Raw genomic sequence first — 16544 nt, 5'->3', positions numbered from 1 at the left:
GAAGAAGTGCAGAACCTTCACAATGAGTGATAGAACAAAAAATGAAAGGAGTAACATTAATAGACAGCGACACGACCATGAACAGGTGCGGTGTGTTTGACTTCAGGATTCGGGAAACCATGGTTAAGGTGGATATTTCGATGACGAAAAACGAGAGAGAGAGAGAGAGAGAGAGAGAGAGAGAGAGAGCTTTTTTTAAAAGGCAGAGTAGCCAGCGTATTTTCACCTACGTGCTACTCCGCAGGGAACGGGACGAAGGAGTATAATGGCCCTAGAAGAAGGTGGTCAAAGGCAGATACGAAAAAAACAGGTGCCGAAATTACGTTATTATTGGCAGCAGAATAAGCGTCCTAGGCGATGGAAAGAAAATAAAATGACAGTCTTGATGAGATGACATGTGTGGGTCATAGTTTAGAGAGCAAACTTATTGTTCAATATACAAGAAGTCCAGGGCCTTTGCGCTGTTTTGATGGGCAAGACCAGGGACCCAGCATCCGTGTCAGTGTCAAGGGGCCTTGGTCGAGCTTTTTCATGTTGATCTTAAATAGATGTCCCTTGTCTCTGTAAACTGGGTCTGTAGATGTCACGGCGCCGCAATTGTCTGAACATGGACTTGTATTTTGTCATTCCGAGAAATAAGACTGTTGATGTGTGCAACATTTAGCAAAGATCCCTAATATTGGTCTCCATGGGCCTTGGTAAACATTGTGGTAGCCTTGATTGAAGCTCTGCGTCCATGTTGAAAAATAAATTGTAATTGCATCAAGACGAAGACCATCCTCTGTGCCGTTCATTGCGTAGATAGCATTTCGCCCAAGATGATCCTCACGTTTATTGAAAAACAACGAAAGAATAAAAGTACAGGCACATGTTGTTTACATGGAATGAGTCTCAAATCATTCCGCTCTCACACTTGGACCTACAAACTTTTAAATACAGCCTCGTGTGTACCTGACACTATCAGTGAGGAGATCTGAAGGCATAGTCACCAAAGAGTGGGTGTGATTTTTTGGGGGGTCTGCAGCATCGGTGGCCAGCTCCTCCATATCGCTTCTTTTGGCCCAGGGCATCGCAGGCGGCAATCACTGTGGTTGCGCACAATGGCAGCGCGTCAAAGCGTCGAGCCACCAAATTTAGAATCGACCCGATATGCGTACTCGCCGTCACTGTAAACGGAAACACTCAGTCCGTCTCACGTTAGGGTCAATGACTCCCCGCAGGGAATCTCGAAGTTAAATCTGTCCTTGCTCCTGGTGGTAGCTTCACTCGAAACATTCTTGTAATTTGGCTGTGAGTCCGAGTATAAGCGCTGTGGCACATGACTGCTGTTGATTCTGATTTCGAGTGAATCCGGCTTGTCCTCATTTCGCTTACTGAGTGAATTATAGAAGGTTCTCCAACTATCATGCATCAAGACTTAAAGAAAGAGCAGTAGCGTTACTCAGCCGCGGGTAATTTTTTGTTACTGGGATGTATTTCGCTTATTGCAATTAATTATTTAACTTGAGAAGTACTGTTCAAATTATGAAATTGTGAATGGAACATTCCTAGGCACCCCCAAATAATTTCTAAGTGTGGTGTATTCAGCGACGTACTAAATGCATACAATTTTGTCCGACTGGCAAAGAAACGTCACCAAATCTTGTCACGTAGCAGTGACGGTAAAGAACACAGTAGCAATACTTTGAATGACGAAAGTAGCGTTTATTGGACAAACCTGTGCCCACAAGAACAAGCTACACTTAAAGCACAGCGTTAGCGGCGGACACTACGGCGATCGTCGAAATCTGATCTGCCGGTCAAGTGCGTCGGCTTTTAAACACGAGCCATCGAACGTTCCAGGGTAATCGCTGGCGCCCGTGTGTCTTCCGGAAAGTTCTACACCATGTTCGCGTCGCGCATACATCCAATCAAATTACACATGGCTCGGTAAGAACAGACAGCGGATAGAACCATCGATAACTTTTCAGAGACTTCCGATACATGCAGGCGCGTCCCGTACTGAGCAATAACATTTGGTATATGGCAAAAAGCGCTCACTCGACAAAGATAAACAAGTCCACGTGTCAATATGAAAAATACCACGTTAGTTCGCTCCCACCCATATCATAAAGCGACGCCCTCATATAAGCTGATTGAAAGCAACTCAATTGCCTGTCGCAAAGACGAAGAGACAGCGAATTACCATGATAATGGTACGAAAGGAGCACCAACAGCAGGTCTCCCGTTTCGCAACAATTCCTTCCTGTCATTTCTACGGCACACTTGTTATGCATCTCTCAAGGCCGACTGATCACATTGATAACAAAAGCTCCTTGATAATGCGGCCCAAGCGCCGGTCTGACCACGCACAAAAAGCAAAAAGCAATAGAATAGGCACAGAATGTTTCAAAATCCCGGCTCTGCTCACACCGCATCGAAAGAGTGCGCGCGCAGCTGTATTTCGGGCCAGAAACTTGCTTCAGACCAAAGCCAAATTAAAGCGACGGTCTTATTTTTTATGAGAGTGTATGCGTGCTGCAAAAACAGGTTCGTGGCATAAAATAAAAGCGAAGTAAACAGACCGGTAAGCGACCCACGTGTTGAGAAAAGGCAAAACCGATGCGTTCAAGAGAGTAAATAACCACTTCCAAATGAGCCGAATTGGCAATCGGCATGCCCGCACAAAAAAACAAATTAATAAAAGACATCAAATTTCAGTGGGCCCTTATTCGTAAGCCCCATTGAACATCAGCTGCTGCCTAGAGGACGTGTTCGAATAGGTCTAGTTCTGCAGCTACGCAGTACTGTGTCCGTTTTATCACATCTTCAGTGGCTTTCTTGATGGCCGAAGCTTGAATTCTACGGCAGGCATCCGTTATCCTTGCCTTGAGCTAATCTGATGTCCCTTTTGGATCCTGCGTTCACGAATATCACATAACCTCGGAGAAAGAAATCGAGTGGAGAGAGGTCAGGTGACCTAGCCGACCAATTTATAGGCCCATGCCATCCATCTATTGCACATGAAAAGTCGCATCTAGCCAGCTTCTTGGTCGGCTGCTGCTGTGTGTGGGTGCCCCATCTTGCTGATACCACAGAAGTAGTAGACGCGAAAGCGTGACTTAGCTGAGAAACTCATCAACCGCTCCTTCAAGGATTTCGTCAACGTAACGTTATTCAGTCAGTGTCTCATCGAAGAATGTGAGACCGATTATAGCACCGGCGTAAAATCCGCACCACACATTGAACGACCACTCGTACTGGTGCCAATTGCGCTTTACCCGTTATGGATTGGAGTCGCTTGGATATAGTGTGCATTATACAAATTTACCTGGGCGTTTCTGCGAAATTTGGGTTCATCTGTGCACATGATGTTGCTCAAAAAGTCCGGTGACGCATCGGCTTTGTGAGGACCCAATTCGAGAAATCTATGCGATTGTACAGGTCCCTATCTTCCAAGCATTGGTGCTGGCTAAGGTGGTACGGCTGAAAGGCCGTCGTAATCCTCCAAACTGAGGACTTAGAAATTGGTACCTGGGCGGCCACGTCGCGCACACTAGTCTGAGGGTTTGAGGCCATAAATGCTAGAACATTCGTGCGTACGCTAGGACTCAAAAATGGAATCATCCGCCACTGTTTCTTGAAGCTGCCAGTTTGTCTCGGGTTTTCATAATTTCTGATGATAGTTGATGCGTTTGGTCTACCACCCCACTTCCATGACTGATATATATTTGCGGCCTTCCTCTTGTTGCCATTTGCAGCTCCCAAGCCAAGGATGATGTTTTCCTTCGGCTCATTAGAGAAAAACCTGGCGACTGGGACGAAACAAAGCTTAAGTTTAAACTTTTGCTCTGACGTTTTCAATTCGCTGTTTTGGTGATAGGTTTTGCGGCAAAAAAAATAAAAGCATCCGTGCATTTCATCTATATACGCTAAGATCACTATACTATTCTAGCTTGTTTCCAATTAACAGCAAAAGCGACGTGTTACTTCGGCCGAGGCGCGGCAGATAAGGCACAAGCTCGATCAAGATGTTTTTCTTTGTCTCCTTTATTTCGTTCTGGCTAACTCAGAGGGAGCACGTTCCAGGGCACTGCTTTGTGATTCGGCTGCGAGCGCAATGACGCCGTATTCTCCATATTTCGCAGGCTTTATTTATCAATTGTAAAAAATGTCTACGCAATTAGCACGTCACTGAAAATCCCGCAGTTATATGTCCCTTGGCTGTGCCTAGAAATTCGTCATCAATACTTTGATAATTGGGATAGTAGATCTCGAGTTAGATAATTAATTAGAAGGACCTAAATAAATTTAAGTAACGAAAGATTACCGGCAGCTACTCCACTGTACTGGGCACAATATGCACTAGATTTTTTCGAGTAACGCATTGCTCGTTTTTAAATCTCGCTGAAAGTTCATTGGAACACCCTGTATATATTTATGACCTCTGCGTGCAACTGACGATGTTTTCATTCCTAATAATTGTTATAAATTATTAGAAACGTTTATTTTTTCATGAGTCGTTAGCATTGTTTACTGGAACGAAACTGAGGCACATACCACTCACGTTCATTTCACAGTCTGTTGATAAAGGACTGTGCCGAAGGGGTCACTGAAGTCTATATGTCCTTTTTTTTTCATGGTCAAAAAAGCACGTGAAGCAATTTGTAGCGAGGTAAACATACAGCAACATATTCATTCTCTAGGCATAAGCTATCCGTACTTGTGGAAATAATGGTTAATTGGCTAACGCCTTCTCCTTCAAAAATATAATGAAATTTGTCCTGTGTATGTATTTAAATTTATTGTGACTGTGTATAGTGCTCACAATGTAAATTTAAAATGATGTTCAAGGGAGAAAATACGTATATGGCAGCCGCCGCTAGTGATTCAAAGGCGCTTGCCCTCCTATGGTCAGGATTTGCAGAAATAAAGTGAAAATAGGAATTAAAAGCCAATCACGTCCGCGCCAACGATGTAATAAGCTATTAGCCACATTAAAATTTTAAGTGGGAAGTCTGGCAAGTCAAAAGAAACCTCAAATGATGCGGGTGAAAAAGCTCTAGTAAATACACTTTAGGTGTGTGTGAGGGCAGGGAGGCTTCGGCATCGCTGCGGGGGAGGGGGGGGGGGGCGCTCGCCTGAAATCTCTGGAAGGAACTCGGGCCCTGAAGCCCCCCTCCCCTGTACTCGGCGCCTATGCACCATGGAGCAAAATATATAAGAGAGATATATATAAAATATGTCTTCAATAAGTTCTAAGAATGAGATATCATGCTTTCTTGCTTCTATCATCTAGAGGCAGAGAGGGTTGGGTAAGGGGTAATGATTTGAAGGGGGCTGAGATATATATGTACTCCTCTAACCTCTCACAGAAAGCAAAGTCGGCATACTTGATCTGACGGGCAAAAAAAAAGAAAAAAAAAAAACACGGGGACCGAGGAATGGAACACCAGACAGGACGAGTGCTAGAGTTAGCGCTTGACCTCTCCGGTGTTCCTTTCCTCTGTCTCCGTGTTTATTGCACTTCAAGTCAAATAAGCAGCCTCACAAACTCGCCCTAATTTCAGAACTTATTAAGTCGACAAGGGTCCGAAGGATAATCTTTTAGTCGTTAGGCAGCTTTGTCCGGTTGATCGATTGCATATAGGTTTTCGGACCTGTTGGTGATGCAGCGTCGACAAAATGGGTTTTCCACGCTGCTTCTTTCGCACTCATATAACAAGTGTTCTCTTTCGCCGGTGTGTATCTATGGCATCGCGGACAATGACAACCTTATTGTTTATGTTGCATGTCGTGCGTAGGTCGTCAGATCGTGTCTAATAAGACCGGTGCCAAAGCCGTGCCTGTACGCTGAGGGCAAAGTACGAACGTAGCGTGTCATCCAAATTTGCACACGACAGGATGCCACTCTGGGACAGGAGGCTGCCGACGTTTTCTTTCCGGTCTTGTTTCGCGAACAGGGCGCGTTCCCACTAATCTCGGATTTCGACTTCCTCTTCAACTGTTTCGCTTGCTTTGTCGCTGTTTCCGCCACTGTTTCTCTCGCGTACTACGTCAGTGGGAGCCGTAAGAACCTACAGAGAGCCAGCACTGCTATAGTCCAAACTTGTGGTGTCGCCCTTCCACGTCGCTTGCTTGGGGTGCATGCGAAATCTCCATTGCGGCGTTGTGGGCGTCCTCATTGCCGGGAATACCATGATGGCCAGGGACTCAGCTCTGTTTGAACAAGACACCTCGAGTTTCTAGAAGGGCTACACCATCGCGTATTCTTCTGACTGTTTGATTCTAGTTCCGATGCGAACCACGCGCCCTGAGTGTCCGCGTAAGCTTACATGGTACTGTTTCAGTGATTACTAGCATGTTTTGGTGCCGTGGCAGCAATCTGAAGGCTGCCAAAGACTTCAAGATTACCGTTACTAGTGGCAGTCATCGAGCGGAGGTAAAATGTAGCCCACAGCTCCGCTTCACGTGGTATGAGGCGACCTGTGACTTTAGGATTACCAGTCACACTATGGTTTGCGCTGTATCCACGCAAGGGCTACGATCTTTTTTTCTTGTGACCTGCCCAAGTTTCTCGCTATAGGTAAGTGGTCAATGAGCGTTGGCTGGTTCCACGTAGGTGCAGCATCGGAAAGAGAGTCGGCAGTATCATTTCTATTTCGCAGTCTCACAAGTATAGCTCTCGTGCCCTTTGTTGCTTAGTGGTGGAGTATCATGCGCCGCCTCCTGTAGCTCAGCTTTGTAGGAGATCATGTTTATCTGGGACTGTTGTAACATCCACTGCTTTGGTGTAGCGTAGTAACCCCTCTCTATCCAATGGCTTCTAGATTTAGTCGCTCTGCTATGGTCTCCTGTCGCCTGTTTAGAAAGCTGAAGCGGTACTCTTAGAGGAATTTAAAGGCAGAAGCGCATCGGCTGGTATCTTGAGCGTGGACTCCTTTTCGCTTCAAGCCTTGGTAGTGTTATGGCGAATCAAGTAGGCCGTCATACACCACGATGCTGAAACTTGCTTAAGCCAAGTTGTCGGTTTTGCACCTTAGTCGAATGGCAACGCCGAGAACCCTAACCAAAGTCTGTCGATGAATCTTGCAGCCGTACAAGCATATGATGAGCCATTCTGGGGAAATTTTGGGCAGAATATTCTTGTTTCTTATTGTTAAATGGCTGCTTTTTTCCCGGAGATGACGACAACACTGCTTTCTGAAAAGAATCAAAGTACATTGAAGCCTACAGCAGTGCTTCTCGGCGATCAAAATAGCCACCCATTGTCTAAATGTTTACATCATCAGCACAGATGGTAAAGTCAACGCCTTCAATAGCTTCAATGCAAGTTAGTCCATTGCTACAATGAATATGGTGAGATAACAGTGTCATGAGAGACTCGCACATTGTTTTTTGTGGACGGATCAATCTTTCCTCTGATTTTGATTCGTAAAGTTCGGTTCGAGAGAAAGGCTTACACAAGCACAGTCATCGCCTTCGTATGTCTCTACTTATCATCGACGCCAGTACAGTTGCATGTGGTGTCTTGTCATACGCCTTCTTTACGTCGACTGAAACCGTAATTTTTGAGTCTATCGATGTAATAGCGGCGTCAATAACTTCTCTGATGAGGAGCAGGCAAAGTCGCAGTTTCGCCCAAAAGGCGAAGCATCAAGTGCGATAGCAAATTAGTGGACAACCATACGACGTAAGGATAATAGCTTTACCGGCCGCACAAACTTACACACATAGGCATACCATACTCGCGGACGACGTTCTGTGGCTATGGAGGGAAACGTACGGGCTCGCGGCCGCTGCACATGTATTAAGTAGTCTGGCAGCGTTTGACGGAGCCTTTGGTTTTTCCGAACAGACGCTGAATCGACACGGTTTCCACGTGCAGTGGTTTTTAGTTTCCCAGACGCGGAAGGAAAAAGCCACAGAATAAGTAAACATCTACACTCAGTTGTGTGTTCTGCCTTACTTAAGAGTTACTAATAAGACGTTTAGGTTTTGTCTTTCCCAGCCTAAACTAACGTGGATTAAAACGCGGGACACTTTTCAGAAGCCATCTCAATTGTGTGCTCTTTGCCTCCCATAGCTTTCCCTTCATAACCACAGTGTAACAAAATTAACAAGCATGGCGTCACGCGCGAACAAGCCAACATGAACAGATCTCACTCGATGACCGCGGAAACTCGCTGTCAAAACGCTGTAGTGAGGAACCGCGGCAGCAGCAGCAAGCGAATTGACCTTCGTGCAGTCGCTCGCATCGACGCAAACTACGCCTTGAAAACTAGCGGAGCGTGGACTCCATATCCGTCGCAGATGGCGTTCAAGATACAGCGGCACTAAGGGCCCTGAATAAAACCTAAAGGTAGCGACTTGCCTTTGTCTTGCCGTCGCCGCTGCTGAGAAGAGCATGAGGGCATATGGCGCACGGCGACGATTTTGTCGCCCGTGGACTTTATATGGAACTTCGCGGCGACGCCGATGGCAGAAATATGCCTGGAGTATCCGTATAATTACTATCGCAGTAATATCTTGCGTGTTGAGATGAGCACGAAAACCGGTTTAGTGTGGGCCAAGCATGTTGAGTGTCTTGAGGAATTCCCCCCCCTCCCCCCACTTTTAGGCCAGTTGTAGACAACTTCTCTCTTCCTCTGAATATGCTGGAGGTTAATATGAGGTTGGCGACACATGTTGGTGGCTTTTCTGGTTTTCGAATTGGCATTACAAACGACTCCTTTCAATCGGCAAGCAGACTGCGAGATTTCTGAAGATGATTGATGAGGTCAAGTAGGCTCTCTCTCCGGTCTTCCGCGAGGCTACGTAGTGCGGTGTACATTATGTCGCTGGTGCTGGGAGAACTCTCGGTTCTAACGTTCAGTAGAACATGGTTCAGTCAGCCATGGTAAAGGGAAGTTGAATGAATAGAGGAAGGCATTTAGTTCGGAAAGGAAAGCAAGCTGGAACTGTTGCCTGGACTTGCGCTGCGATTTCCCTGGTCGATTATAGCAATAGGTTAGCCAGAGGGAATGAAACCTGTTCTGATAATGCCAAGAATGCTATCCCCATTATCATATGCGTCATGCTACACGATAGTGTTAGTAAAAACGCTTATAAAACCTGCTAGAAGTATGTTTCTAAGAAATACAGGTTGGCAGTAACGATATTCTTGCTGCACTACAGCGCTTTGGAGGTGGAGCGTAGACTAGCCAAAATTTATGCATTGGTTACTTTCGGAATGGTGAACAAGACCATGTAGCTCGGACTGACATTGACTTGGCAGGTCTACAGTGAAAATTGACACTGAATAGGATCGCCAGAGATGACAATATAATTTGCTACATTTGCCAATTGTTACACACATTCGCTAATGAAAAATATTCGTTTGTATTGATGTTCATATTCTGTCATGCTTCTTTTATATCTTGTTATGTATGTTCAGTCAAACTTCACCAATTATTTTCCTGATCTTGGAATTTTCATTTCAAGTTTGTTATTAAGTAGAGTTCGTTTGTTCAGATTTTCCATCTATCCATTGTATACATATAGATCCCGCACAGATTGTGTGCACTAATATTAGTCCCTTTCATTGTGATTAAGTGTTTTGAAGCGTTCAGTTTGTGAGCAATTGTATGGACTAGTTCCCTGTTTAGATTGAGAGAATTTTGTCTGCGCCCCTAGACGACCGTGTGATGCTGAATAAACTTTTATTTGTTTTGAAACTAGGCACTTTTTACACGCCCGTGCAGGACCTACGAGAACGTGATCGAGTGTAAGAAGAACATCCTTACCAGCGACTGTTACACCAAGGCTACCCGCAGTGCCCTGGAGCGGAACATCAAAGCCTTCGACACGGCACGTAGCTGGCTGTGCGACAATGAACGGGCAAAGCTGCGTGGTATGTTCGTCATGATCCTGTTTTCTCTGACGTAATAATTGTAGACTGTTTGCCTGGCGTATGGTTTCACGAGGTCAACTCCTGGCCATGGCCGCCCATTTTGATGGTGGTGAAATGCACAAGAGGCCCTTAAATGAGAATGTTAGTGCATGTTGTATATAAATATAAGCCATGAACATTATGCTGAACTTGTGCAGCTGTCTTGAAGCTCTTTTGTAGCTTTTGCGCGTACATTCAGCTCATTTTTGTATATACAGTGAGGACAGGCAAATCACAACGCGCATAATACTCATAACTAAGGCTTAATTCGGATGAAAGAATATTAAATAAGCACAGATTAGCGAAATTGCCTTGTAAGGTGTATTCCTCTACTTGACGCGATGGCTTTACTTTGAAGCGTAATCTGTGATTGGCTCATTCAAATAGCCGTTTCGGTTGGCGATGGCGTCCGCCGCCTCCGCCGCCGGTGTCCGGCATCCGTGGCAGCTATCGCCGGAAATGAGAAAGAAATGCCCGATTCCCGCCGGGATCGAACCCGGGCACTCTGCGAGGGAGTAAGATGCTCTACCACTGAGCACGCCAGCACTTTCTAGCATGCAGTGGTAAAATGTCCTATAAACGCGTCCCTGCGCACGAGGAGACACGCGATGTGTTGTGCACGCCGCGTAGCGCCGATACGTACACATTTGACATTGCAGTTGTATATCATTACACCAGGTAGAGCTAGCGCCATGTAGTAGATGCACACGTAGCGGTACAAGGCTGTTAAAGATGGCTTCAGGAAAAAAACGAAGTATAAGGAGATGTTTAAAGGAATGGGCCACAAAAGATACATATTGTGTACCCAAATATATCGAGCTGACTAGGTGACTATATCACCAGCGCGTTTCAAAGGGGATGTAAATAGATCATCATCACCGTCACTAGCTCCTTATCGTGCCAGTTGCCTTGTGATGTGAGATGCATGGCTTCCATACCTGCGCAGTTTGCATTGCAGCCGCATATTACCCCAGGTGGTACACCATGTAACATTTGCATAGTTAGCGGTGGAAGATAGATAGAGAAGTCTTGAGGAAGAAAAACAAGATTATGGATATGTATAAATGCGGATGTAACGAAAAAGGTATTTGACATACCTGATTAATTCAAGCCGGCTAGGTGACTGTCACCGTCCCGTTTCACTCATCATCATCATCATCATTAGCATCGTATAGAGCCATTTGATATTGGATGTGACATGCGCCCTGCTTAGTGTCGACACGTAGAAACTTTACATTAGAGTTCCGTTATATTCCACCAGACGTCCCGACATGTAGCAGTTGCATATACCAATTACATGCTGCATGTAGCTAGACCTGGTTAACTCAAGCAGGTCAAGTGCTTCTGTCACCACCCCGTTTTGAAGGGGATGCCATAAACCGTCATCATCATCATCAACAACAACGTACCGCGCCACGGCTCAATGGATGCGACATGTGGGCCACGTAGTCTCGATACCTGCGTTTCCGATTCGGTACAGGTTATGGTGCCTCCTCAGAAGGTAGGAAGCGCTGCTGATTATAGAGCTACGCGCGCACTTCCAACCAGACTACATCAGGCTCAACATGCCGCTGTGCAGAGAGCAGCAGAAGCCGCAGCTCGCCGTCGACTTTGGGCGGACAGTTCAGACCGTTCTTGTGAAAACGACAAGAGCCGAAAATGCGATGCGAAGCCGATATGGTGCCGAAAATGGAGCTCCTAAGGAGGCGCTCCTCCAGCTTACGCTGTGACTGCGCTGGGGGTGCCACGCAGGCCTGTGATTTTTTTTTGCATTGAGTCATGTATCTTTGCAGAATTCGCGGTAGCATTTCACGGCGACGGCTGCAACCCTGACGATGATGCCATAAGCGAGTGCGCTAACATCTTCGTGCACAACGTTTCCCAATCCGGATCTGCTCTGTCTCCTGGCTCAGCAAACAAGTGAGTATCACGAAGACTGCTTAAGATGTTTTGTTGTCTAAGCGTAACCACTTCTAAGAAGAAATTCGAGGCGTTCTATATTTATGATTGTTGAATTTAAAAAAAGATGGAAGACTTCAATGTACCGCGTCGAGGACAGCACCAAGCAACTCGAAACCCTTTGCGTACGTGGCCTATCGACTCCAGTTATACCAACCGAATATTTAGTGAAGCAGAGATCCAGGTTTTTCTGCCTTTGAACACTATTGCGGATTGCTCAGTAGCTGATGTAGCTTTGCGCCTGTGCAAGGCACAAAACTACATCAAAGCAAACTATCCGTAATGGTAATCTAGCTTATTGGTGTCATAGTAAAATCTGTGGTTCTACGGAATACCAGACGCACGATTTAGGAGCTTCCCTCATTATTGCATACGCATACCGAGACACGGCTACAGTATGTATCCACTCAAGCCGATCTCCCTGGAAGAAGAAGTGGGGCTTACACGAAGTTGGCGTTGCCAACTCTGCTGTGTTGTCGAACTGTCGGTTCTTGAAGGGCTATAGCTGATCAGGCCTTAGGACACTCCCGAGGGCTTCAAGTTTACCATGTAGCAACGTCGTAAATCTATACGGGAATAAAATCCAATAACACTCATCTGTGCACTCTACTTGATGGCGTTCGTAGGTCGTAAGCATAACACATTTTGTGTTCTTTTACCACTACTTTTGAAAGTGAGTGTTTAGGTTGTAAAAAAAACATTTCGCGTTTTGTGATGCCAAATTTACTGTGACCCATTAGCGGTACGCGCATCATGACACCATACAACGTACGCGCCGTCGTAAATCATAAAGGGCATGGGATTGGCTAATACTATTCTGCACCTTCTATTTGATGGCGCTTGCAAATCAAAGGGGCAAAACATTTTATTTATATAACAGTAATTTTAGTGTTTTATTTGAGGTAGACAAGAATAGACTGCATAGTTTGTGGCGTTGCTTTCGGTGTGAACTGACTGAGCAATACACTTTATCACGCGTGAAGATTTAATCTTATTTGTAGCGCATGAGATGCAACACTTTACATCATTAGTACTTAACACAGGGCGGGAATATTTGATGTCGTTAGGGGAAAGCGATTTTCGCTACCGAGTGAGTTCGGGAAACTCGTTTGAATAAGTTTAAGAAGATACAGCGGGCGCTTAGCGGAGAAAGCCCCAGGAAACAAATAAAAGAACGACCATAACAACACACTTCAGGTGTTGCAAATGTTGAAAGTTGATGCAGTCTTTTATATATTTAATACAGTGTAACCAAAGCTATCACCAATCCACCCCTTATTCACTTGGACTGTTCCGTGTTCTCGCCTCTCCGGCAAGCTGCCTCGCAGACGCCGCATATTGCGCGCTCTCCTATGACGGCAGTGATCAAATTGCGGTGGCAGAGAACAGTTCTGTGTATTAGCCTCCGCTCGTTCGTTGAGCGTCGTCGGCGTGACCGAGCGAACGAGCGGCACAGGGGAGGGTGAAAGAGAGTGAACGCGGAGTGCAACGGAGAATGCATGACAGTGATAGTGAATAGAGCGAGAGGAAGAAAGCGGAGGAAGGTACACTGGAAGCATGAGGAGGAAAGCGGAAGAGTAGTGACCGAGTAAACACTCAGGGTTGCTTATATCGATGAATGATTATTCGATTAATCAATTAAATGCATTCCGCGAAACGATTATTCTCCATCGATGTCCACGTTTCATTTATTCGACTTAATCGATTAACCGTTTTCGAGAGTTAGGAGCAGCGCGAAAATTTCGAAATCATACTGGAATGACAGCGCACGAGCAGTGACTGTTCTGCTGTGGTAAAGTGACTATTGACGGTTTTTCCGAAACCTCGAGCGATGCAGAGCCGAGTGCTTCCCCTCTCTTTCGCCGCACCGCACACATCATCAAGCCGCTCGAAGCCAGAGGCTTGAAATGCCCTCGCAATTCGAGGCATGCTATTGCAACCCATTCGCTGATCGTCGTGCCACTCTCAGTTAGCTAAAGACGTCGCACAGCATTCGCGCCGGTTTGGAGCGTGTATTTTGCATAGTGATGGAGAGTTCGTGTCGATTCCAGTAAATCTGTAGTGTCCGAGCATCTATTCTCGCATGCTGGTTGTGTGGTCATCCACTAAAGGTGTCGGTTTCAAGAAAACATTCCACCCAATGAATGGACATTCCCTCACTTTGCAGAAAAGAGCATGTGGTTTAAAATCCTAACCGGTAATTTTATTTTTCTCTGTGCCCATCGCAATGTCTTCCATATTTCAGTTGGAATTCACTTTAACTTTTGCCATTTTATAGCATGTATTGTTTATCTTATCAACTATATTTAGTCTTGAACAAGTTACAGATTACGCTTTATCAAACTTTTATACACTTGTGTTTAAAACTTGGTTCCTGCTATGAATCAATAAAATAGGGTCCTACCCCCCCTCCCCAAATATAGATAACTGTATTTCAACCTTTTTAGACGTTCGCGGCAAAAATTTCGTTTAATCAATTGGTCGATGAAAAACCTTTCATCGAAAGCGATCAATTGATTAGGGCTAAAACGATGAATGATTAATCGTCAATGGAATAAAAAAAATGGCAGTGGCTTAGCTCCGCTACGCCAGGATATACGTAGCATAAAGGTACGGTTGTGCTTGGTTAATCTCTTCCCTTGCTTGCTAACCTTAGCTTATCCGGCTATGGCCTTGTTTGGCCTTGTAATTCAAATGCCACAGTCTTTCACATACGTCACAAATGTGTCCAAACGGATTGTTCACAAAGTCCGAGAGGAAGAGTATAGACGCACTCGCACTTTCACTGAGTTTCATAGCATGTTCAGTGCACCGACAAGTCTTGGTATCGTCTGTGAAACTCTCTTGATCCTGCCGCTGTTGGGAGGGCATAGCACGGCGTTGAGCTTCTTGGCGACGTCTTTTCGCAAGGCGTTCTTCGCGTTGCTCCGGTGTCTCGACCGCACATTTTGCCTTAGCACACTCGTTCTTTCGACGCTCCACGGCCACTGCCAAGCGACAACCTCGGGGTTTAAAGAATTTAGGTTTTCAGTCTTTTGCGCCGACTGTCAGCGGCTCAACTCCTTAACCTCCATGTCGAGCGCGCTGCATCAACCGTCTCTCCCGCGCATTTATACGCACGGTGCGCCCTCCTCGCGCATGCGCAGTGCCGGGTGGCGCCGCAATCGTAAATGCAGCAGCGGGCGCACACCGCGCCGACTCGTCTGCGGAGACTGCGACGTCACACCTTTGGAATGCGCCGCAGTCGACGGCGGCGAGGAGCGCGCGCTGGCTGCGTCCGCGGCGGCGGCGAGGGCGACGCAGCTCCGCCTCTCGTGATGTCACGCGGCTCTCGCGCATGCGCAGTATGGCAGGCGCAGAAGCACGCGAAGCTCGGCTCCAACGTGCGTAGTGTAGCTTTACGCTACAAAAAACATTACTGTCCAACGGAATGATGCTGAGCGGTCCTATGAGTTACGAACGCCTCGAGCCCGTTGAGACGCTTGGCGAGTTTTCATTTGGCCTTACCGAGGCGCAATTAAAACGACGGCTAGAGCTTGCGCAGACAAGGAACGCGCAGAAAAAACATTTCACCAAAGCGACTGCACGCTTTCCCATTCCCGCATGTAAATAGTCTTAAGTGGATCTGCCGATATTTTTCCTCAGTGCATCACCTTCAGAACTTAGTGCGAAAGCGAAATTCATTTTTCTTACTTCTTAGAAACTTATCGCGGCGCCTAAGTAAGGATTATGGATTACGCTGAATCTGCAGCCGCTTGTAACTTTTTGCACGTAATACGTCTTCCGGACCCTTAATCCGCGATGCTTTCTTTAGCTACCTGTCCGCCAATAAAGAAGATGCCGCCCTCAGCATTAACATACTTCGAAGTCCATTGTTAGAATCCTCATAGAAGGCCCATTTTCTCTTTTTTTTTTCTCAGGCTGTTCCAGAACCAGCTGGACTGCATCCGCGGCGAATTCCAGACTTGCAAGGCTGAAGGCGCCTCCATGACCGTAGTCGACGGCTACCTGCGAGCGGCACGAACGGCGTTCGTCACCGTCGCAGTCTCCGGTGCGACCAGAGCATCCGCGAGTGGCTCCTGCCTGCTGCCATTCCTTCTCTTCTTTGCACAAGCGACGGTCAAACGCGTCATGTCGAGATGTTCGTGAGGCGCACGGAGGGAGATGCGCAGCGTTACACGAAAGAAGACAGAGCTGGTCAAAGACAATCTGTGATCTCAACTAGTTCCTTGCGCATAAAAAATGTCATTAGGCGTGAACACGCCTTATTTCAGAAACTGCGTCTTCTGTTGCAAAAGAACCACAGTGTGGAGGAGGAATAAACTTTTAGTATAGAACCAACACTTTTTGATGGCCTGGCCTGAGCCTCCTATAAGGGGACGTCGAGGGCTTGCCTCGCCGCCGCCTGACGGGCGTGCTGGGTCGCCCAGGTTTGTTCGTCGAGGACGCAGCTCCGCAGAGCCTCACGCAACCTCGACGACAGGGTCGTGGTCTTAATGTGTGTGTACTGTGCTGGGCATTCCCACAGCATATGTGTTCTAAAATTTATGCAATCGTGGCCACATGTGTGTGCACAGTTTCGCAAAACTCTTCAGGAAAAGAAAGTTTAATTTAATCTGTCGTATTTGTTCGGTGTGGTCTTATGATTGGATTCTCGCCGAGTTTTACTCGAAGA

General features: G+C 46.4%; 1 protein-coding gene across 1 annotated transcript in view; it reads left to right on the top strand.

Annotated features, from left to right (window-relative positions):
• LOC126522284 (uncharacterized) overlaps positions 1–16212 on the top strand; it is a 64159-nt gene extending 47947 nt beyond the window's left edge. Inside the window, exons 7-9 of the mRNA XM_050171005.3 lie at positions 9723–9871; positions 11704–11830; positions 15790–16212. Of these exons, the coding sequence (XP_050026962.1) occupies positions 9723–9871; positions 11704–11830; positions 15790–16018 (505 nt within the window). The 3' untranslated portion in view covers positions 16019–16212. The remainder of the gene's footprint in view (positions 1–9722; positions 9872–11703; positions 11831–15789) is intronic.
• The last annotated feature ends 332 nt before the right edge of the window (positions 16213–16544 follow it).

This window comes from Dermacentor andersoni, chromosome 6, assembly GCF_023375885.2.
Source record: "Dermacentor andersoni chromosome 6, qqDerAnde1_hic_scaffold, whole genome shotgun sequence".
Classification (NCBI taxonomy): domain Eukaryota; kingdom Metazoa; phylum Arthropoda; class Arachnida; order Ixodida; family Ixodidae; genus Dermacentor; species Dermacentor andersoni.
Note: the sequence above shows the minus strand (reverse complement) of the source record. Positions and strands in the feature narration are given on the sequence as shown.